The sequence below is a fragment of the Rhinoderma darwinii genome, chromosome 5, assembly GCF_050947455.1.
Source record: "Rhinoderma darwinii isolate aRhiDar2 chromosome 5, aRhiDar2.hap1, whole genome shotgun sequence".
NCBI classification, from domain to species: domain Eukaryota; kingdom Metazoa; phylum Chordata; class Amphibia; order Anura; family Rhinodermatidae; genus Rhinoderma; species Rhinoderma darwinii.
In genome coordinates this window covers 268,807,200-268,831,555 of record NC_134691.1, presented here as the reverse complement: position 1 = coordinate 268,831,555, position 24,356 = coordinate 268,807,200, and the positions used below count along the sequence as shown (strand labels likewise).

The 24,356-nt window shown below is 41.1% G+C and overlaps 1 protein-coding gene across 3 annotated transcripts in view; it reads left to right on the top strand.

Annotated features, from left to right (window-relative positions):
* NEK11 (NIMA related kinase 11) overlaps positions 1-24,356 on the top strand; it is a 272,607-nt gene that overhangs the window by 7,375 nt on the left and 240,876 nt on the right. For all 3 annotated transcript variants that reach the window (XM_075827127.1, XM_075827126.1, XM_075827128.1), the window contains exon 2: positions 15,987-16,238. In XM_075827127.1, coding sequence (XP_075683242.1) covers positions 16,072-16,238 — 167 coding nt within the window. In that variant the 5' untranslated portion in view covers positions 15,987-16,071. The remainder of the gene's footprint in view (positions 1-15,986; positions 16,239-24,356) is intronic.

Sequence of the window (24,356 nt, the reverse complement as noted above, 5' to 3'; positions counted from 1 at the left end):
GGTCACTAACGGGTTAATCTTTTCCTTTTATTAGCCAGTCTCAGATATGGCTTTTTCTTTGCCTCTCTCCCCTGAAGGCCAGCATCCTGGAGTCGCCTCTTCACTGTAGACGTTGACACTGGCGTTTTGCGGGTACTATTTAATGAAGCTGCCAGTTGAGGACCTGTGAGGCGTCTATTTCTCAAACTAGCGACTCTAATGTACTTGTCTTGTTGCTCAGTTGTGCAGCGGGGCCTCCCACTTCTCTTTCTACTCTGGTTAGAGCCTGTTTGTGCTGTCCTCTGAAGGGAGTAGTACACACCGTTGTAGGAAATCTTCAGTTTCTTGGAAATTTCTCGCATGGAATAGCCTTCATTTCTAAGAACAAGAATAGACTGTTGAGTTTCACATGAAAGCTCTCTTTTTCTAGCCATTTGGAGAGTTTAATCGAACCCACAAATGTAGTGCTCCAGATTCTCAACTAGCTCAAAGGAAGGTCAGTTTTATAGCTCCTCTAAACAGCAAAACTGTTTACAGCGGTGCTAACATAATTGCACAAGGGTTTTCAAGTGTTTTCTAATCATCCATTAGCCTTCTAACACAGTTAGCAAACACAATGTACCATTAGAACACTGGAGTGATGGTTGCCGGAAATGGGCCTCTATACACCTATGTAGATATTGCATTAAAAACCAGACGTTTGCAGCTAGAATAGTCATTTAGCACATTAACAATGTATAGAGTGTATTTCTGATTAATTTAATGTTATCTTCATTGAAAAAAACTGCTTTTCTTTCAAAAATAAGGAAATTTCTAAGTGACCCTAAACTTTTGAAAGGTAGTGTATATATACATATACATATATATTTATATACATATACACACAGACTATATATATATATATATATATATATATATATACCCACACACTACATATACACACACACACACACACACACACACACACACACACACACACACACACACACGTACTTGGTACTTGCAGATAGAGAAGCACCAACAGAACAAACCTTATAATAGTGCAGCTTATGAAACGAGCTCATACATGAATAAACGTTTCTGGACATTATCAGATATGGGAGACATAGGCAGGAATTTTTCTGGACTTTCAACCAGTAATTCCGTTTTGAAACCCTACAGTCAGCCGCCCCAGACTGGATGGCTGGTAACAGAGAATAGTAGATTGTATTCCATTGCACACCACAATAAAGATGAGATATAAAACATTGCAATAAACGTAAATGATCATTCGTGATAATTGTAATGTCTATAGTCAGGGCTAAATTTTGCATTAGGCCCAATTTCCATGGGTGGTCATATAGCAGATCTTGTGCACAAAGGAGAACTTATATAAGTTCTGGATAGCTACATCTTGTTTTTATCCTCAAAATGGGGTGACGTCCTTGCACCTAAGTGGGACTCCTCAGCCTCTGGGCCCCATAACAGCTGCTACTTAAATAGTGGGATCAGTGGAGGCCCAATCGCTGGGAACCGAGTCTTATATGACGGCAGACACTAGGTCCTACCTTTATAGTATAAGAATGTGTCTCCCTAGAAAAGTTGCGGGGAGCAATGCCCCGCTGTTTTAGCAATTGGTAAAATTCTGATCATACATTTATTTATGGCGTATCATATTGATTTGCTATAAGTGTGAAGGCCTGTTCACATCAGCGTTGGCATTCCATTGAGGGGTTCTGTCTGAGGTTTCCGCCGGGAGAACTCCTCAACGGAAAGGCAAACGGAAACCTAAGCTTACGTTTCCATCACCATTGATCTCAATGGTGACAGAAACGTTGCTAAAGGTTTCCGTTTGTCACAGTTGTGACAGGATTCCGTCGTTTTTGACAGAATCAGTAGCACAGTTGACTGCGCTATTGATTCCATCAAAACAACGGAACCCTGTCACAACAGTGACAACGTTTCTGTCACCATTGAGATCAATGGTGAGGGAAACGGAAGCTAAGATTTCCATTTGCCTTTCCGTTGAGTGCTTAACCTGACGGAAACCTCTGACGGAACCCCTCAGCGGAATGCCAACGCTGAACAGTCCCTTACTGGTAGGAAATCCCTTTAGGTCATAATCTCTAAATAAACACATTGAAGTTTGGTGTTATCCCTTTTCCCTCTCTTACTTTCGTTCACATCTGTGCCGAAGTTTCTGTTTATGACGGAAACAACGATGAAGTACTGTATCAATCATAGGGTGGATACCACCATAGCCCCCTGGGTCTGGTGGGTCCTAACGCGCTGTCCGTCATTTTGATGGGAACAATAACTCTGCAATTAAACCATAATTAGTCATTCATTAGCTTTAGTATGGACAATGCTCTAAACAATTTACATAGAAAAATAGTGGGGGGAATCTATTAAGACTGGCGTTTCAAACGCCAGTCTTAATATAAAGCGCGCTGAAGTAAAAGACGCCTCTTAATAAATTAGGTGTAGCTCTGGCTGTCCATGAGCCAGAAAGGGAAATCTATGCCAGCTATGAGCTGGCATAGATTTCCGCTATAAGTTACACCAGTTTCTGAACGGTCAAAATAATACAAAAGTTGCAATTTTTCCCACAAACTGGTGTAGAAAAGTTAATAAATTTCCCCTTATGAATGTAGTTTAGAGAATAAGTGATAGAAGTTATCATCCTAAACTGACAGTGACTTTTATATACTGACATATAGGAGGCAATATGAGCAAATCACAAAAAAATTGTGCACATTCCAGATCAAGAAGTCCCAGTTTAGATTTTCTCCCGAGTATTAGTTTTACCCATACTTTACAGATTCAATCGGTGACTTGGTATCTGAGGTTGTCTGAAATCCACCTCTACTCCTTCTCTCCCCTCCCCTATCTATAGACTTGTATTAGCAGACTGTCTGTGCCTGACTCACTCCGCTCCTGCTTCCACCCCGTTCTCCCCTCTCCATAGACTTATATGCAGTGTTTCTGTGTCTAACTCACTCTTTCTCTACTCCCTCTTTCTGCTCTCCCCTCCCCTCTCCATAGACTTCTATGGGCAGGCAGTGAAGTGACACACCCCCCCTTCTGCAGCTGTTAATTCTACTCGGTAACCAGGAATGTACTTTGATTGGCAACAGGAGTTGGACAGCAGATTGCAGGAAGGGAGACACCTTTTGACAGTAACTTCACACAGAATTTGAATGGATAAAACAACTACATTTTAACAGTATGTAAATTACAAAGTTGATCTATATCAGGTATAGTATTAAATTAGCAACAGTCTTTTGAAGAGTTAGAGTCCATTTGTGGTTCGCGACCCTAGTCTTGGGACGGGTGCCGACTATTGGCTTGGTAGTGCTGCCATTCAGGTGATCATTGACCTATATGACCTTACACGCACATGAAGGTGGCTTTTGTCACGTTGCCACCTAGCACACAATATGGCTGAAGCTGGCAGCTGTAACTTGCTAGTATTTTGGCAGTGATAGGACTAATCTTTCCTTTGTTTCCACTGTATGATTAGATAACCCATTGTGCTCATATCCATTGATTTTTACAACAACCATTGTAACCACAGGATCTAATTACAGACCTCGCGTCTTTTCTTCACTTGTTGGAAAATGATTTCTGAATTTACCAATTTAACAAGTTGACTCTGTTGGAGAGCAGGCTCTGAATACTTTTACTGTACGGTACAATTAACGTCACTTCGTTCCATCAATTATTTACAAATCTTACCTCCTACAACGTTATGTGACCTAATTTGTGTTCAGTTACATATTGCAAAGATTTATCTATGCAAACTCTAATGCGTCATGGCAGCTATTAACATATTATAAAAAAAAGGAGTGTAAATAGGTTAGAAAATTCTGTTGAAACATCAAGTTCCTTTGTCAGCTAGTAATAGCTGGTTTCTTTGGTGTTTCCAGTAATAGCATGCCATTAGCCTGTGACTGAATAAATCTAAACACAATGAGAGGTGCTTATTAGCTGGATAATCTCAGCATTTATTTGTGTTCAGCTGCAGTGGGATACGTTATTTTAATAGTAAACGCCCTTAACTTAACTTAATGATGTCCAAATAAACTGCTTTTACTTAAAGAGGCTCTGTCACCAGATTATAAGTGCCCTATCTCCTACATAATTTGATAGGTGCTGTAATGTAGGTGACAGCAGTGGTTTTTATTTTGAAAAATTATCATTTTTGAGCAAGTTATGAGCAATTTTAGATTTATGCTAATTAGTTTCTTAACCCCTTAACGACCGCCCACCGTCTTTTGACGTCGGGCGGTGCATGTACTCAGTCTACAACGACGCCTTTTGGCGTCGCTGTAGTAGAGTGGGTTTAACGGCACCCTGATCAAGTCTGCACTAAAAACCGGCTGTAAGTAACAGGTCCGGTTCTTAGTGCAGCCATCAGGACCTGCCGATTTCGTCGTAACAGCATGTGACCGCTGTGACAGCCAATCACAGCGGTTACATGCTGTTACTGTGTACAGAGCCGCCGGGAGTGTCTAAATGACAGCTCCTGCTCTAAGAACGAGCTGTTGCTAGCAGCTCTGTTCTTAGAGCAGTGATCAGGAGCCAATAGTATTGGTTCCTGATCTTTTTTGTGTTCACTATGAGATCCAATCATAGTGATCACTACTGTAAAATAAAAGTAAAAATATGTATCTGTTTCTCCTCACTGTTCTAGCTGTGGAGAGAAACAGATACAAGTGTGTCAGTGTCCCCACACAAAATCACTTGTTCCTCACACAGTTTAAAAAAAAAAAATAATTTTTCAGTATTTTATAGTATATAGTATATACATATATATATAAATATATTTACTGTATATACTAAGAATCGTACTATAAACGACTTTCTTTTTAGGATACGCTGTTAGACGGCGTGTACGCTGTTAGACGGCGTAGGGTGCTGTTCTGGGCTTGGGTTTACAGTTTGTGTTAGGCGTAGGGTTTAGGTTTAGGTTTGAAAAAAAACAAAAACGTTTAATTCCTTTAGTGTGATTAGTTCATAAAAAAATTGAAACCGCTAGTTACGTTTATTATTTGCGGTTTAGACTGTATAATCATTATGGCTGCCAAAAGATACAGCGTTGAGGAAGCCTATCAGATGCTATGCTCCGATACGGATTCTGCATCTGAAGTTGAGCTTTTACTTGAAAGCGACAGCGAAAGTGTCGCTTCAAGGGATTCTACGGATATGAGACCCAGCACCAGTGATATGGGAGACGGCGCAGTTGCCACAAGGTCCGTTCAAAGTGCAGCCCCTGACATTTCACAACCCCAACAAACCGATTTAGTGTGGGAACCCACAAGTCTATTTTCTCCCACCATAAATGACTTTATTGCTACTCCTGGCATAAGTCCCAATGTCAGTAATTTTTCACCACTAAATTATTTTTATATTTTTATTACGGACCAAGTTTTGGAACATTTTGTGCAGGAAGCAAATTTGTATGCCAGGCAGTACATTGCCAATAAGCCTTCGTCACCTTATGCCACGTTGTGGAATCCCAGAAATGCAACGGAAATAAAAAAAATTCTGGGCCTCACCCTTAAAGGGGTTTTCCAATACTTTTTTTTATTTCTTAAATCAATGCAATGTTCCTCTATTAAGATATTAGTGCACTCTGTCTAGCTTTTTCTTGATAATAAATGGTTTTAGTAACATTACTCCCTATTGTTTACCTGGAGAGGTTTGTTTTGCTCAGTAAGTTCATTCCTCTTCTCTTCCTGTGTTTCTCCTCCCTGCATGCACTGCTCTAGTCCCAGCATGCAATGTGCATGCAGCAGTGCACTTGCTCCGCCTACTACACCCAGCTCTACTAACTTCTGCAATCCCAGTCTTCATTTTGGTGCTCTCATTCTATTACTGCTAGCACAAGCTGAAATCACTGGATATCTGCGTTTTTAAACAACACTGACCCTATATGATGATACGTAAAGTTTGGTCTTTATAATTATAAGTTTTCTAAATGTATATTAACTGTTTATACAGTCTTAGTTTTAAATACTGTATTTTATATATATATATAAAATAAAAAAAATTGAATTCTAACATGTGAATTGGGATAAAAGGAGCAATACCTGTGGATCGCCGCTGCATCCTGTGTCGGAGATTCACAGTGAGCAAGAAAAAACTAAAGGGAAGCAGCGCTCCTAACTAGCCATCGATGAAAAATAATTCCCCTTCATGTAACTCTGCTACCTGTCAACTGAAAAGTCATCCACCACAGGGAAAAATGTTAGTCCATCATGTCTGATTCCCAGGTGTTTCTTTGCGGTACTCCTCTGTGTGGAAACATTTTTCACTCTGGCAGCTGATTTTTCCATTGACAGGTAGCAGAGTTACACAACAGGAAAACAAATTCCCCATCATGTAACTCTGCTACCTGTGAACTGAAAAGTCATCGGCTGTTTGAAGGGGGTGCACCGCTCGTATAAGCGCTGCTTCCCCTTACTTCATCACACTGTGAATCGCTAACTAGTTCGTATAGAAGCGAAGTATTGCCTAATTATTTTTTTTGGGCTTCCAGTTCAGTTCTGAAGTGGCTTTGAGGGGCCTATATATTAGACACCCCTATGAAACACGACATTTTAGAAACTAGACCCCTCAAAGTATTCACAACAGCATTTAGAAAGTTTATGCACAAAATGTTTTACCAGAGAAACGCAACTCAATACTTATTGTCCAGATTCTGCAGTAGAAATATCCCACATGTGGCCCTCGGGCGGTAATGGACTGAAGCACCGGCCTCAGAAGCAAAGGAGCACCTAGTGGATTTTGAGGCCGCCTTTTTATTAGGCACCATGTCCGGTTTGAATAGGTCTTGTGGTACCAAAATAGTGGAAACCCCCAAAAGGTGATCCCATTTTGGAAACTAGACCACTTGAGGAATACATTGTAGTTTTCTTGGGGTGCATGCAGCTTTTTGATCAGTTTTTATTCTATTTTTAAGTGGCGCGGTGACTAATAAACAGCAATTCTATTGTTTTTTAATTCTATTTTTGTTACAGCGTTCACCGTGCGCTATAAATGACATATTCACTTTATTCTATGGGGCGATACGATTAGGGCTCATTTACACGAGCGTATTATACGTTTTTGCAACGCGCGTCGCAGGGACCTATGTTACTCTATGGGGCCGTGCAGACAGGTACGTGATTTTCACGCAGCGTATGTCCGCTGCGTGAAACGCACGACGTCCTATATTTGTGCGCTGTTCGCGCATCACGCACCCATTGAAGTCAATGGGTGTGTGAAAACCACGCATGTCGCACGGAAGCAATTCCGTGGGACGCGCGTGATTCACGCAACAGCACTGTAAAGGATGAATGAAAACAGAAAAGCACCACGTTCTTTTCTGTTTACAAACATCCAAACGGAGTGTCATAATGATGGCGGCTGCGCGAAAAGCACGCAGCCGCGCATCATAAAGGGCTGACACACGGAGCTGTTAAGTGCTTTTTGCGCACGCAAAACGCCGCGCTTTTTGCTTGCACAAAACGCACACGCTCGTGTAAACTCGGCCTTACGGTGACACCAGATGTTTATAGTTTTTTTATGTCTTATGGCGTTTGCACAATAAAATACGTTTTGTAAAAAATCATTCACTTTTTGTTACCTTATTCTAAGAGCCAGAACTTTATAATTTTTCCATCAATAAAGCCGTGCGAGGACTTATTTTTTGCGTAACGAACTGTAGTTTCCATCAGTACCATTTTTCGGTAAATGCAACTTTTTGATCTATTTTTAATACATTTTTTGGGAGGTGAAGTGACCAAACAATTGTGATTGTGGTACGGTTTATTATTATTTTCTTTTACGGCGTTCACCGCGCGGGATAAATAACGAAATAATTTTGTAGTTCAGGCCGTTACGGACGCGGCGATACCAATTATGTATCGTTTATTTATATATTTTTATTAATAAAAAAGGACTGATAAGGGAAAAAAAGGGGGATTTTTTTAACTTTTAATTTCTTATTTTTACACATCTTTTTTAACTTTTTTTTTTACTTTATTACTTTGTCCCACTAGGGGACTTGAGGGCAGGAGGCCCTGATCGCTATTCTAATACACTGCACTACATCCGTAGTGCAGTGTATTAGAACTGTCAGCTATTCACTGACAGCAAGCATAGTGGGTCCTGACTTTGTCAGGACCCACTAGGCTTCCGTCGATGGCATAGCCGGACGCCTTTGTTTGGTGTCCGGTTGCCATAGTAACCATCGCCGGCCGCTATCGTGTAGCAGGCCGGCGATGGTAACTTAACCCCTAAAAACCCGCGATCTCTATAGAACGCGGCTTTTAAGGGGTTAGACAGCGGGGACACAGCGATCGGTCCCCGCTGTAGGAGCTGCGGCAGCTGCTGTACGAGACAGCAGCTGTCACAGCTCCTGCACCTGTCGGGAAGACGGCCGAAACGGCCGTTATTCCTGCAACTTCGTATACACACCGCTACACACCTTCAACCTTGCGCATGCGCAGTGTAATATACACGGCCGCTGAAGACGCAGCCACATAATTTCACAGAGCATGCGCGGTGGAGTGTGTTCACCACGCATGCTCTAATTCAATAAAGAAGCACGTGGTACGGTTACGTCATTTTTGACGTAACCGTACAGTGTGTAAGCCGGAAACCGGAAGCAAGGCAGAAGACCAAATGGACGGGTCTGCACAGGAAGTGCAGATTTTGCATTGCTAAGGGGACGGCGACGGAGGAGGATATACGACGCTACAGCCATCTGATGAAACGTAAGTACATTGGAAAGTTATATCTTTTTCATTGTTTTATTTAAATAAATGTAATTTTTTAGTTCCGGAATACCCCTTTAACATGGGAATTATAAAAAAACCCTCTATTAGATCATATTGGGCATCAAGCCCTATACATGCCACCCCCATTTTTTCTGGCATTATGTCACGCAGCAGGTATGAAATACTTATGCGATTTCTCCACTTTAGTGACAACTTACAGGCACCCCCTTCCAGCGACAGAAGTCGTGACCGGCTGTATAAATTAAGGCCTTTGCTAAATTTTCTTAATTCCTCCTTTTTAGGAGCATATACCCCTGAACAAAATTTAGCAGTGGATGAATCGCTAATGAATTTCAAAGGGTGTCTCTCATTCCGCCAATTCATACCCTCAAAAAGTGCAAAATACGGGGTAAAGATCTACAAATTATGTGAAAGCACTACTGGCTACACATGTGCATTTAAGATCTACGAGGGTAAAGACAGTGAATTCAATCCACCAGGGTGCCCTCCAAATATTGGTACCACTGGTAAGATTGTGTGGATTTAATTGGCCCTTTCCTACACAAGGGGTATCATGTATACACGGACAGTTTTTATACCAGTGTGCCATTGTTTAGCGCCCTTCATTGTGCCAACCTGTGGCACAATACTCAGGAATCGCAAAGGTTTCCCACGTCAACTTGTAGATAAAAAACTACCAAAGGGGGAGTCATGCACTTTTCAAATTGAGAAGATGCTGGCTTTAAAATTTTTTGACCGCAAGGACGTCTACATGATCAGCACTATCCATACAAATGCAACAGCAACTGTTAGAGAACGTGGGGCCTCTGCAGATAGACAAAAGCCTGTGTGTGTCATCAACTATAACAAATTCATGGGTGGGGTAGATTTGTGCGACCAGATGTTACAACCTTATCTGGTTAAAAGGAAAACCAGAACGTGGTATAAGAAAGTGGCAATATACCTCATCCAGGTTGCAATGCACAATGCATTTGTCCTGTACAAAAAATCAGCGGGCAGGGCGACATTCTTTGAATTTCAGGAGAAAGTGATTGAAGATCTCATATTTCAATCTGCAGACCAGAGAGTAGTCCATGAGTCAGAGGATGTACGCCGACTTGTTGAAAAACGTTTTTTACACCCCATCCCTTCAACACCTAACCAAAAATACCCCAAAAAACGGTGTTGGGTCTGCAGCAAACGAGGACAGCGAAGTGAGTCAAGATATTATTGTTCCGCTATTCCTTCCAACCCTGGTCTATGCATAAGTCCCTGTTTTGAAATCTATCATACCGTCGCACATTACTAATTTTCTTTTGTGAGCTATAAAAGTTAAAATGCAGGATTTATTTAGGATTTTATTTTTCTGTACACCTTTTTTTTTTTAGGGAAGCAGCTTCGCTTTATATTTAGGTGATGCCAAAATTTAGGGTTCTTTTAGAGATTTCTTTTTTTTAATCACTTTTTTTGGGAGGGAGGGAAATATACTTTTCTAGATTGAGTCATTTTGGGATATAACCCAGTTATATAAAGTGGAATAAGGCCCTGAAATTCATTCAAGATAAAATTGTGCCCTGAAAGCTTTTTATTTCCTTTTCCGTTATGACCATGTCCTGCCATAAATAGCTGTTACTGACTGGGGATACGGCATAATTTTTTCTTTTTATTCTGAGGATTTCTAATAAGCGAGCTGTTCCTTATCAATACACTATGGGCTTTATTACAGTTTTGTCCGGGTTTTTGGTGGACGTCTTACACCCGACAATACTTCTAGAAATAGCGACATTAATTTGGGGAGTAGTGGTCCTTTACTGTATCTATACATACGGTGTGGGACACTGCCCCTTTATATATTCTACAGGTGATTGGTTGTTTTGTGCACATGGCGGTTCCTACCTTGCCGGGCAGGGGCTTGTTATGGTGTACCGCGTCACTTGGCACATTCGTCCCTTATATAGGGATTGATGGAGCTAAAGAGACGTTGTATGACCAGTCACTTTGAATAATAAAGTCATTACAGCCCTACAAATTTTCTTTCATCCTGTGAACATGCTCTAGTTTTCCACATAGCTGGATACATTCTTCCTCCTTTTTTTTTGTGATATATTGCCTTTTTCCGCCAACAGTTTAATAAATTTTCCCACTCTAACTTACTATATATCAGAGCGGGTTGATATACATAATTTCTATGGACTGACATGATTTCAGCACAGCTGCTTTCTTAGCATAGTCATAGGGTGTAGAAACTGTTAGGGACATATATTTCTCAATTTAGAAAAGTAGAATCCTCCCATTTTCAAGCAAAATGTGTGTCCTGAAAGCCTTCGGGTGCTCCCTTCCTTTTGGGTCCTGCCGTGTGTCCAGGAAACGCATTAGGGCCACAATGGGGATATTTTTGAACACAGGAGAAACAGGGTGATACATTTTCTGGTGCATTTCCTTATTGTCATGTCCTCTGTACAAGAAATCTGACCTTAAAATGACACATTTGTGAAAAAAAGTGAAATAAAATTTTCTTTACACCTGCTTTGCATTACTTCCTGCGAAAACTGTAGGGTCAAAATACTTAGTACACACCTAGATGAATACCTTAAGGGGTCTAGTTTTCAAAATGGGGTCATTTATTGGGAGTTTCTATCTTTTTGGCAGCTTAGTGCCTCTATAAATGTGTAATGGGACCTGAAACATTTTCAAGCAAAACATGTGTCCTGAAAGTCTTCGGGTGCTCCCTCCATTTCGGGCCCTGCCGTGTGTCCAGGCAACACATTAGGGCCACAATGGGGGCATTTTTGAAAACAGGAGAAACAGGGTGATAGATTTTGGGGTGTGTTTCTTCATTCTCATGGTCGCTTTACAAAGAAATCAGTCTTCAAAGTGATACTTTTATATAAAAAGTTTTTATTTTATTTCACCTGCTATGCATTAAATTTAGCAAAAAACTGTGGGGTCAAAATACTCACTACACCCCTAGATAAATACCTTAAGGGGTGTAGTTTTCTAATTGGGGTCGTTTATGGGGAGTTTCTTTCGTTCTGGTAGTTCAAAACCTCTCCAAATGTACAGTGGGGCCTAAAACATTTTCAAGCAAAATATGAGACCTGAATGCCTCCGGTTGCTCCCTTCCTTTCGGGCCCTGCCATGTGTCCAGGCAACGCATTAGGGTCACAATGGGGGCATTTTTGAAAACAGGAGAAACAGGGTGATAGATTTTGGGGTGTGTTTCTTCATTCTCATGGTCGCTTTACAAAGAAATCGGTCTTCAAAGTGATACTTTTATGAAAAAAGTGAAATTATATTTTTTTACACTTGCTTTGCATGAATTCTTACAAAAAAACTGTGGGATCAAAATACTTACAACACCCCTTAATAAATACCTTAAGGGGTGTAGTTTTCAAAATGGTGTCACTTGTGGGTGTTTCCACCATTCTGACACCTATGAGCCTCTGAAAACCTGGCTTGGTGCAGGAAAACAAAATGTACTTCAAAATGTATAAAATTATTACTAAAATTGTAAGTCTTCTAAATTGCTCAAAAAAATATTTTTTTTTTCAAAAGTGTTGCCAAAATAGAGTAAAGCGATGGAAATATATATTTAATAAAAAAAATTGTACAGTATGTATGTACATATGTCACATATTGCATTTAAAAATAGGGAAAAATGATAATTTTTACAAAATTTCTTCCATTTTTCTATTTTTTAATTAATTTCCACAAATCGTATCAGTCTACTTTTACCACTAAAATAAAGTACAACATGTGACGAAAAAACAATGTCAGAATTACTTGGATATTCAAAACTTTCGCAGAGTTATTCTCTGATAAAGTCAGACATACCAGATTTAACAAATCTGGCTTGGTCATTAAGGTCTTTTCAGGCCCGGTCATTAAGGGGTTAATAGACAACTGGGCGTGTTTTTACTTTTTACCAACTGGGCATTGTACAGAGGAGTGTATGACGCTGACCAATCAGTGACCAATCAGCATCATAGACTTCTCATTGTTCCAGCCCAGCTTCTTTCACTGCACAATCACACTGTAACAATGAGAAGTGTAGGACACTGATTAGTCACTGATTGGTCAGCGTCATACACTCCTCTTTACAATGCCCAGTTGGTAAAAAGTAAAAACACGTCCAGTTGTCTAATAAGAAACTAATTTGCATAAATCTAAAATTGTTTATTACTTGCTCAAAAATGATAATTTTTGAAAATAAAAACCACTGCTGTTATCTACATTACAGCGCCGATCAGATTATGTAGGAGATAGGGCACTTATAATCTGGTGACAAAGCCTCTTTAAGGTACAAACACACATAGTGTACTCTGTTTGGTCTGGGGTCAGATTCATTTTAGGGGTCTGAGGTATGAATTAGTTTAGGCGTCTGGTCTGGGGTCTAAATTATTTTAGGGGTCTGGTCTGGGGTCTAAATTAATTCAAGAGGTCTGGACTGGGATATGAATTACTTAAAGAGGCTCTGTCACCAGATTTAGCAACCCCTATCTGCTATTGCAGCAGATAGGCACTGCAATGTAGATTACAGTAACGTTTTTATTTTTAAAAAACGAGCATTTTTAGCCAAGTTATGACCATTTTTGTAGTTATGCAAATGAGGCTTGCAAAAGTCCAAGTGGGTGTGTTTAAAAGTAAAAGTCCAAGTGGGCGTGTATTAGGTGCGTACATCGGGGCGTTTTTAATACTTTTACTAGCTGGGCGCTCTGATGAGAAGTATCATCCACTTCTCTTCAGAACGCCCAGCTTCTGGCAGTGCAGACACAGCCGTGTTCTCGAGAGATCACGCTGTGACGTCACTCACAGGTCCTGCATCGTGTCAGACGAGCGAGGACACCGGCACCAGAGGCTTCCGTTGATTCTGCAGCAGCATCGGCGTTAGCAGGTAAGTCGATGTAGCTACTTACCTGCAAACACTGATGCTGCTGCAGAATCAACTGTAGCCTCTGGTGCCGGTGTCCTCGCTCGTCTGACACGATGCAGGACCTGTGAGTGACGTCACAGCGTGATCTCTCGAGAACACGCTGTGTCTGCACTGCCAGAAGCTGGGCGTTCTGAAGAGAAGTGGATAATACTTCTCATCAGAGCGCCCAGCTAGTAAAAGTATTAAAAACGCCCCGATGTACACACCTAATACACGCCCACTTGGACTTTTACTTTTAAACACACCCACTTGGACTTTTGCAAGCCTCATTTGCATAACTACAAAAATAGTCATAACTTGGCCAAAAATGCTCGTTTTTTAAAAATAAAAACGTTACTGTAATCTACATTGCAGCGCCTATCTGCTGCAATAGCAGATAGGGGTTGCAAAATCTGGTGACAGAGCCTCTTTAAGGGGCCTGGTCTGGGGTCTGATTAATATTAGAGGTCTGGACTGCGATATGAATTACTTAAGGGGCCTGGTCTGGGGTCTGATTAATTTAAGGGGTCTGAATTCATTGTAGGGGCTGGTGTCTGATTAATTTTATGGGACTGGTCTGGAGCCTGATTCATTTTAGGGGCTGGTTTGGGGTCTGAATTAATTTCAGGGGTCTTGTCTGGGGTTTGGTTAGCTCTAGGGATTGGTATGGGGTCTGAATTAATTTCAGGGGTTTTGTCTGGGGTCTGGTTAATTTTAGGGATTGGTCTGGGGTCTAAATTAGTTTTATGAGTTTGGTCTGGGGTCTGATTTATTTTATGGGCTCTTCTTGGGTCTAGTTAATTTTAGGGGTCTGGTCTGGAGTCTGATTAATTTTTAGGGGCTGGTCTGTGGTCTGAATTAATTGCATTCATTTCATGGGTCTTGTCTGGCGTCTGATTAATTTTAGGGACTGGTCTGGGGTCTGAATTAGTTTTTTGGGTTTGGTCTGGGGTCTGGTTAATTTTAGGGGCTGGTCTCGGGTCTGAATAAATTTTTTGGGTTTGGTCCGGGGTCTGATTAATTTTAAGGCTTTTCAGAGTCTGAATTAATTGTATGGGTCTTTTCTGGGGTTTGAATAATTTTAGGGGTCTGGGGTTTGAATCATTTTAGTGGTCTGTAGTTTGATTAATTTTACGGGTCTGATTAATTTTAGGGATCTGGTCTGGGGGCCTGAATTAATTTTAGGGGCCTGGTTTTGGGTCTGAGAGGGTTTAGGGGGCTAGTGTCATAATTCATTTATGTGGTCTGGTTTTCCTACTAACAAATAATAATAAATCTTGATGTAAATAGTTCTACAAACTTTTCAAAATGTTAACAAAAAGGCACCTTGAGAGTACTCCTCCTAGATATTCCCTGTGTAAAGGATTTGCCAGACACAGGTTCTGTGTCGACGCCCGTGGGCAATCAGTCTGCACCTGCTCCTATGTCTGTGAGACTGACTCCATCTTCCACCACTCAGGATGGCAGGCTTAGGAGTGGGAGAGCCTATCACAGCCTGGCCAGATGGAGCTAGTTCCCGCCCACTGTCTATTTATGCCTGCCTTTCCTGTTCCTCCTTTGCCTGTGATTCTTCTATGCTTATTTCCTGGCTTGCTGCTGCTGCTTGTACTACTGATCCTCTGCTTGTTATTGACCTTGGCTTTCTGAGCACTCTCCTGCTCAGAGTTTTGTACCTCGCTCTCTCCTGGTTTGACTCGGCTCGTTCACCACTCTTGTTGCTCACAGTGTACCGTGGGCAGCTGCCCCGTTTCCCTAGCTTCTGTGTACCCCTGTCTGTTTTGTCTGTCTTGCACTTACTGAGCGTACTGGCAGCTACTGAGATTCCCCGCTCCCTTTGGTTACTTAAATCACTCGGCTGATGCCAAGGATGAATAAGGGACCTAACATTTACTTACCCAAAATAGTCATGTCCTTTAGTAGCACCAATTCCTATCCATTACAGTCAATTCTTTGCAGTTTGCCGTGTTGTTTCACATCTAGTTTTTTCTTTAGATATATTTTCTAATTCGGGCTTGCTCGCCATTGGTTTATCTATTTAATAAGTTGTAATTGTCTGCATAACCCTTTGCATGCTGTTATGTTCCGTCCTAGGAAAAGGGGTCTGAATAAAACTCATAAGTGCTGCCAAGGACGTATTGGAAACTTACATTTATTTCTTATATACAGAAAGGTTATTTTGAGAAAAGTATAGATAAGGTCATTGGTCCAAATAACCATTACAACATTTAGAAAATGTTTAATTGACCAAATGTTTATGTGTGTTGTATGATTTGCGGTGCCATTTCTCTCCTATGCCTTCATGCCATCCTGTAAACTTTTCTAATATATGTTCTTGTTGCTTCTCTAAGGGTCCCGTTTCTTTGATACCTTGGAAAATATGGACTGCACGTTGTCTTAATTTTCTAAAAAGATTGGTTTATTAAACTTGCTGTAATGCCAAACTACAAGGAATCTCAGGGGAGAAATGATGGCCGACCGCTCTCAGCCTGCACGGATGCTTTAGTTGCAAAGAGATATTTAATACAACAACGGCTCGGCAGAGGAAGTTTTGGAACAGTTTATCTTGTGTTAGACAAGAAGGCAAAAGAAGAAGAACAACTGTAAGTTACTTCTTTTAAATAGACCTGGAGCGTTTCACATAAATTCAGCACGGGACTTTTTTAACACAAACGTAAACACACACACACATGTTGCCCAGATAATATCACACAGTGCCCAGATAAATCATGTCATACAATGTGCAAGTCTTGTCAAGTATAGCCCTGATAAATAGTACGCACAGTGCTACATTCGACATAACAGAGCTATTGACCGTCAGAGTCCTCCTCAGTCCCCTACCCGTTTTCCCACTAACTGTTGGACTACCAAAGCTGTGTTGACGCATGCCATCTTTCAAATAGGTGAGCACAGCTGCTTAGGGCATAGGGCTTATGCTTAAAGTATGTTCCTATAGGTGCAACATAGACTTGCATCGGGAGCTTAAAATCCGTTAAAATCGCTAGCTGTATTTCGTTTTGTTTTTTTTTTTACAGCGAATTCGCAGTTAAAACAGCAGTAAATCTTAGATGAATAGAACTGATTTTCAGTCGCAAAAATTTCTGCAACAAAATTTGCCACGTGTCAATACACCCTTATATAATTGTGTTGTATCATGATCGCTGTTTAGTTACTGTCAGCGTCATCTCTACTTCTGACATGTGCTGAAAATATTCAATACAGTACATGTGATAATTGAGAGGGTACTGACTATGTATTTTAATTAAAGGAGAATGACAATCGAGATTAAGGGCTGATTCAGACGAACGTTGCGTTTTTGCACGCACAAAAAACGCGGCGTTTTGCGCGCGCAAAAACCACTTGACAGCTGCGTGTGTCATCCGTGTATGATGCGCGGCTGCGTGATTTTCGCGCAGCCGCCATCATAGAGATGAGTCTAGTCGACGTCAGTCACTGTCCAGGGTGCTGAAAGAGTTAACTGATCGGCAGTAACTCTTTCAGCACCCTCGACAGTGAATGCCGATCACAATATCGAGAAACCTGTTAAAAAAAAACAAAAAGTTCGTACTTTCCGAGAACTTCCCTCCCGGCCGTTGCCTTGGTGACGCGTCCTTGGTGACGTGCCTCTCTTGACATCGGGTCCCACCTCCCTGGATGACGCCGCAGTCCATGTGACCGCTGCAGCCTGTGCTTGGCCTGTGATTGGCTGGAGCTGTCACTTGGACTGAATTGTCATCCCAGGAGGTCAGACTGGAGGAAGAAGCCGGGAGTTATCGGTAAGTCAGAACTTCTTTTTTTTTTTACACGTTCATGTATATTGGGATCGGAAGTCACTGTACAGTTTAACTCTTTCAGCACCCTGGACAGTGACTATCTCCTGACGTCGCGTACCGGAATTTTTTTTGCCGGGTTCGGCCAAAACGAGTTCGGCCGAACCCGGTGAAGTTCGGTTCGGTTGTCCGGGTTCGCTCATCTCAAAGACACTCCGTTTGGATGTTTGGAAACAGAAAAGCACGTGGTGCTTTTCTGTTTACATTCATCTTTTTGACAGCTGGTGCGCTGTTTCAGTCGGTTCGCACGGAAGTGCTTCCGTGCGACCTGCGTGGTTTTCACGCACCCATTGACTTCAATGGGTGCGTGATGCGCGAAATACGCGGAGATATTGAGCATGTCGCGCTTTTTGCGCAGCGGACAAACGCTGCGCAAAAAGCACGGACTGTCTGTACTGCCCCATAGACTTGTATTGGTCTGTGCGTGGCGCGTGAAAACCACGCGGCCCGCACGGACCCAATACACGTTCGTGTGAATCCCCCCTAAAGGGAACCTGTCACGTTGAACATGCAGTCCGATCTGTTATACCGTACGAGGAGCTGAGCAGATTATTATATAGTTGTGTCTGAGAACATAAAGGATAACCTGTGAATTATCTATATAAATCTCTTCTTACTCTGGGCTCAAGAGTGGGAGGTCCTACTCAGTAAATGACAACTATTTCTGTATTTACACTCCTACAGGGAATATGCCATAAATGTCTGATAGATGCAAGTCCCAGATCTGGGACCTGCCATTATCTTAAGAAAGAGGAACACCCCACCCGCCTTGTGAGATAACCGCTGCTTCCTGGCAGAAAGTTTATCGAGAAGTGGCCCTAACTCCCATAGGAGTCAATGGAGAGAGCTGTGCAGATGCGCGGCCACCACTCCATCGGTTCTTCACAAGGATGCGGCGGCTGCCTCATCAAGCAAAACAGTTGTCCAGTGACCCCATTCTTGAGATAGGTGCGGGTCAAAGAGCTGAAACCCGCATCTAAGTGACATTTATGGCATACCCCGTAGCTATGCCATAAATGTCTTAGATGAGAATGACCCTTTAACTTTTCTTCTAATTATGAGATGACTGCTAACAGAGCAAAGCTGACAAGTGAGCTACAGAAAATGAAAACCATCAGTCTACTGTGTGTGATCTAGTGTGAAAACTGGAATAGTTTAAGATTTTTTATGTGGACAGTAACATGAAAAATTAAAAAAAACAGCAAAAACTGTTCCCTTTAATTTGTAAAAAAAAAAAAGTTATTTCATATTCGTTTTATTTTCTGGATCCCATATATCGTACCAGGTAAGTAAAGCTATTTCTTAGTTCTAGGAATTAAATTGTGATTCTGAAGGGCAAAAAGGATTTTAGCTTTTGTCTATCATTAGGGTATGTTCACACAACCTATTTTTAGCAGTTTTTTGGGCCGTAAATACCCCGAAAATCAGCTAAAAATGCGGGGGCTGAACGCCTCCAAACATCTGCCTATTGATTTCAATGGAAAAAAACGGCGTTCCGTTCCCACGGGGCATTTTTTACGCGGCCGTTTTTAAAAACGGACGCGTAAATAAATGCCTCGTAAAAAGAAGTGCATGTCACATGTTAAGCGTGTGAACATACCCTTAGACTCTAGAAGTTGCTTTCAATCAACAACCCACATGTTCCATCGTGACTCGCTTCAGTATTGTTGAGTTCAGCCAGAGACTTGATTGAGACACTAATAAAACAAGTTGCTGCTTGGTCAGAATTCTGCAGGTATTAGAGAATGTAAAACATGGCCGAGTGGAAAATGAGACACCGGTAAGAATTAATGACAAGTGAAAAGAATACATTGTGAATTATGAGAAGTTGTTGAACTGACACTTCCAGATGACAGCGCGCTCTATGTCCCTAGGAGTGTAATCCTGAATAAAGGATAGCAATATTACACGGCACTGACAGCAGTTCCTGCACTTCAGTGTCTACAAAGCATTTGATTTTGCTTCCCAAATACTCCATAATACATCATGCACTTATTATTCATGGAGTGTATTCGGATTTCTCTAGCTAATAGTCAGATTTTGGTATTGCTTGGCTTCATAAATGAATAGACAACTGCTAACAGTCCTGGTTTTTCTAGGGACATTTTTTTTTTTACTGTAATCAGTCAACATTTAGGCAGTTTTGGATATTTTATGGCAGAGTTTCTGCAGATCAGAACCTGGCTTGTTCTAATCTTTTATCCATGAATGTTAGCGCCACCTAATACCCAAACACCAGCGCTTCAGCTCTCCAGACATGTCTGTTTTTAATAAAAACTTGCATTCCCCATAAAATTATGACGCTGAGCCCCCTCTCTGAATTGGGTCTTTGTTCTGTTATTCTTCCTGAAAATGTATGACTACATTGACAACTGGGTATTACCATTCCCTTGGTGTGGGGTGTCATTGTCAGAATGTTTAGGAACTGAAGGCCCCCCAGGTCTGCCATCTTTGTGCTCCCTAATAAACCCTGCAAGGGCTTAACCCCTTGGAGACACGGCCAATTTCAGTTTTCTCATTTTCGTTTTTTCCATAACTTCTTTGTTTTTTTGTCGAAATAGCCGTATGAGGGCTTGTTTTTTGCGGGGAAAGTTGTAGTTATAATTTTTGTTTTTTACAGCATTCACCGAGCGGGTTAAACAATGCTATATTGTGATAGTTCGGACTTTTACGGATGCGTATTACTTTAAAGGAAAAATGGGAAACGTTTTTTTTTAAAACTATTAATACTTTTGCATGATATACTGCAATACTAATGTATTGCAGTATATTGTGATACTGATAGTCTCACTTGAAGCACTGTAGGCCATAACAACTATCGTAAACGGTCGATCGTGCCGTGGGGGTGGGGGGTGCTATGGCGTGTTTGAGGGGGCGCCCCCCTGACTAACAATTTAAACGCCGTGGTCACGATTGACCATGGCATTTAAGCTGTTAAAGGGCGGAATCAAAGTTCACTTTGATTCCGCCCCCTGGAGTGAGGTGTCGACTGTGTAAAACAGCTGTCACCCGTCAAGTATGGAGCACGCTCAGCGCGTAAGCGTGCTCCATACTTCCCCTTGGTGACATTTCAGTAAAAAATTACATAGGTATTGCAGTGTATTGTTTCAGCAATCAAACTATCGCAAAAAACTCCATTATTGCTGTTTTTTTGTTCACCTTGGTTCCCCAAAAACCTGATAAAAAAGTCATATGCACCCAAAAATACTACTAATAACAACAGCTCACGCTACAAAAAGCAAGCTCTCACAACGCTCTATTGACGGAATTTTGTCTTTGTAAAAAAATATGTATAAATTTAATATTGCTGTAATCGTACTGACCCAAAGAATAAAGATAACATGTCATTTTTACAGCACGGTGAATTCCGTAAATGGTGCCAATAAAAACTGCAACTCATCCCGCAAAAAACAAGCTGTGAACAAAAAAGTTAATAAGTTATGGCTTTTGCAAGGCGGGGATGAAAAATCGAAAATAAAAAACTGAAAAATTGCTGCGGCAGGCAAGGGGTTAAGAGATGTCAAGTCAAACATTTTACCATTTATTTAATGCCCAAATAGCATGTGATAAGACATGGTAAAGAAAAATGAGGCGCCGTTAGCAGGAACAGCCAATCAGATTTCAATACAGAGTAGTCAGGCAATGTGAAGTCATTGCTGGCGGAAATGAGTGAGACTATGTTCACACGTACAAAAAGAAGTGGTAGAAATTATGAGATTGTTTTCAAGGGAAAACAGCCTCTAATTTGAAAGCGTTTTTGAAGCTAAAAAAATAAGCTTTTTATTTTTTATTAAGCTTATTTTGAGGCTTTTTTTTTAGCTTTTTTTTAAGGCGTATTTTTAAATGTCAATGGAATGTCAGCTCCAAAAAGGCCTCCAGAAGTGACTCACCGCTTCCTTTTACAAGTTTTTTTTTTTGATGAGGCGTTTTTTTAATTCAGCAACGTTTCAAGTGTATTTTGGAGCGTAAAAATAGCCTTTTATGCTCCAAAATAAGCCAAGTGAACATACCCTTAAGGGGGTTTTACACTGGACGATTAACGGGCAGATGAGCGCTCTAAGAACGGTCATTGCCGATAATTGCCCTTTGTAAACAGGGGAACCAGCAAAGGCACGATAATCTCCTGGTCGTATAGTTTTAAAAAAGTAAAATATTATCGTTGTCGGCAGCACATCTCCCTGTGTAAACATGGAGACGCGCTGCCGACATGATAATAATGTATGAGGACGAGCAATCAGAGTAACGACCACTCGTTCCCATCCATAGCACTGTGTGACAGGAGCAAACGAGCGCCGATCAACGATGCCTCGTTGATCGGCGCTCGCTGCACCGGCGTAAAAGGGCATTATGTTCACAGCACTTAACACATAAAACCGCTGGTCCCCACCATACTGGACAATATCCATTTAACTGCCTTGAGCCCAGTTGTATTATTTTATTCTTTTCTAATGCATGGATACAGTACATTGAAATGTGATTGTTTCATAGAATATTTATTTATTATAGTTGCTAATTTTCTGGGGGGCATGGCCCATTACTAGGAATATTTTCTATTAGGATTTCATTACGAAGTGGAAATAGAATATTCTAATTTCCAGGATTTACTCATTATTCTCTTCTGCCCAAGGGACCAGGATGTGCTCAAGTTAAATGTTGATTTTGGCATATTATATTCTAGCCTGCCATTATATGTCATAGTCCATCTGTAATAGAGAGTGTATTATGGAAAAAACTAATTCTTTAAAGGGTATGTCCACCTTTGCAACTATTGTTCCGATTACTTCAATGCATCTAAAATAGAGAATGATGAAACTTTGCCGTTTTTGTATCTACAGCTCCTATGAAGACTATGTTTCCATGGTAACAACAAAGAAACAAACACATAAATAAAAGAGTACTTACTTCCATCTGTAGCCTACTTATTGCGGCAGGATCAGACTACACAGGGTTTGTTTCTAGATGTAACTATGGCGACACATAAGACTGCATACGAGCTGTAGACACAAAAAAGCGGGATATTTTTTATTTAAGACTATTTGCAAAGTTGCTTCATTGAAGACTTGTTTTTTAGTTGAACAGAATCAATTAAAGGGGTAGTCCCACCATAAAAACGTATCACATATCCCCATCAGGCCAATAGAGAATAAATGGAGCGGCAGGAGACTTGGGACCCCTGTTCGCATGATCGCTGGGAGTCCGAGCGATCAAACACTTATCACCTGTCCTGTATATGAGCTGTTGTGATGGGGCAACTCCTTTAAGAATAATTGTAAAGATCGAGCACAAAATGCAATACCATACATTGGTTTATCAGGATTATTAGGACATCCCAGTACTATTATTTGTGGGAAGCAAGTTAAAAATAAATTTCTTATACACTTGTCGTCCATCCAGACGTATGACATATTTTTACATAAAATGCTGTTAATGTGGATTTTTGCATAGAAACCCACAAAAACGACTAAAGTATGTATTTGAGAATATTGTAAAATTCCTTTAATCCGGCATCAATGGCGCATTATGAGATATTCTAGATTATTGGACAGCCATAAAAACGTAAAGCCGAAAATAATGTCAACAGCAAATATAGTATTCCATTTTCAGACAGCAGACTGTCCCTAGTTTCGAAAATTTCTACCCAGGGCTCGGCACTGATTACCGCCTCCCTGCAACTTTGCATAAAAAAAATTATCTTTCAGCCAACCAAATTTTTAACCAAAATTAACATAAGTAAAACAAAAGTTTATGGGTTGGGGAGTAGAAATATATATAACATACATTATATGACCAAAATTATGGAGTTTGTTGGTCAGCACATTCAAAAATCATGGGCGATAATATGGAGTTGGGCCCCCTTTTTAGGCCATAGCAGTCTACACTCTTCATGGAAGGCTTTCTACAGGAGTTTCTAGTGTGTGTGTGTGTGCGTGTGCGTTTGCGCGTGTGCATGCGGTAATTTGTGCTCATTCAGCCAAAAGAGCATTTGTGAGGTCAGACACTGATGTTGGACAAGAGGGTCTGGCTCGCAATCGGCGTTCTGATTCATCCCAAAGGTGTTGGATGGGGATAAAGTCTGGGCTGTGTGCGGGCACTCGAGGTCCTGTACATCAAACTCATTAAGCTATGAACTTACAGACCTGACTTTGTGCTCAGGGACATACGGTACTTATGCTAGAACAGGAAAGGGCTTTCCCAAAACTGTTCCCACAAAGTTAAAAGCATACAATTGTGTAGTATTACTATTACCCTTCATTGGAAATAAGGGGCCTAGTCCAAACCCTCAAAAACCGCCCAGACCATCATCCCTCCTCCACCAAATTTTACAGTAGGTACTTTGTATTCTGGCAGGTAACGTTCTCCTGACATCGACCAATCCCAGATTCATCCATCCTTCAGACTGTCAGATGCATGATTCATCCCTCCAGAGAACACGTTTCCACTAGTCCTGTCCAGTGGCAGCGTGCTTTATACTACTCCAGCTGACGGTTGGCATTGCACATAGTGATGTCAGGCTTATGTGCAGCTGCTCGACCGTGGAAACCCATTTCATAAAGCTCCCGACGCACCGTTTTAATGCTGGCGTCGCTTCAAGAGGCAGTTTGCAATTCTGTCCTGGGCTTCTATGTGGTCTACTGATTGGAGTTATTGTTACTCCTAGACGCTTCTGCTTGACAGTTGACTGTCTTTGTGCTTGATTGTATATATCGATTTGCAATGGTTTTAGCTAAAACACCTTAACTCAATAATTAGGTTGGATGTCCACTTGTGGCCATATAGTGTATATGTAGTATGTCCATAGGGGCACAAAATGGGCAAAAGCGCATGAACATAAATTACATTAGTAATGCAACTGTGAGGCAGTAAAATAGTGTACACTGTAGTGTTATAATG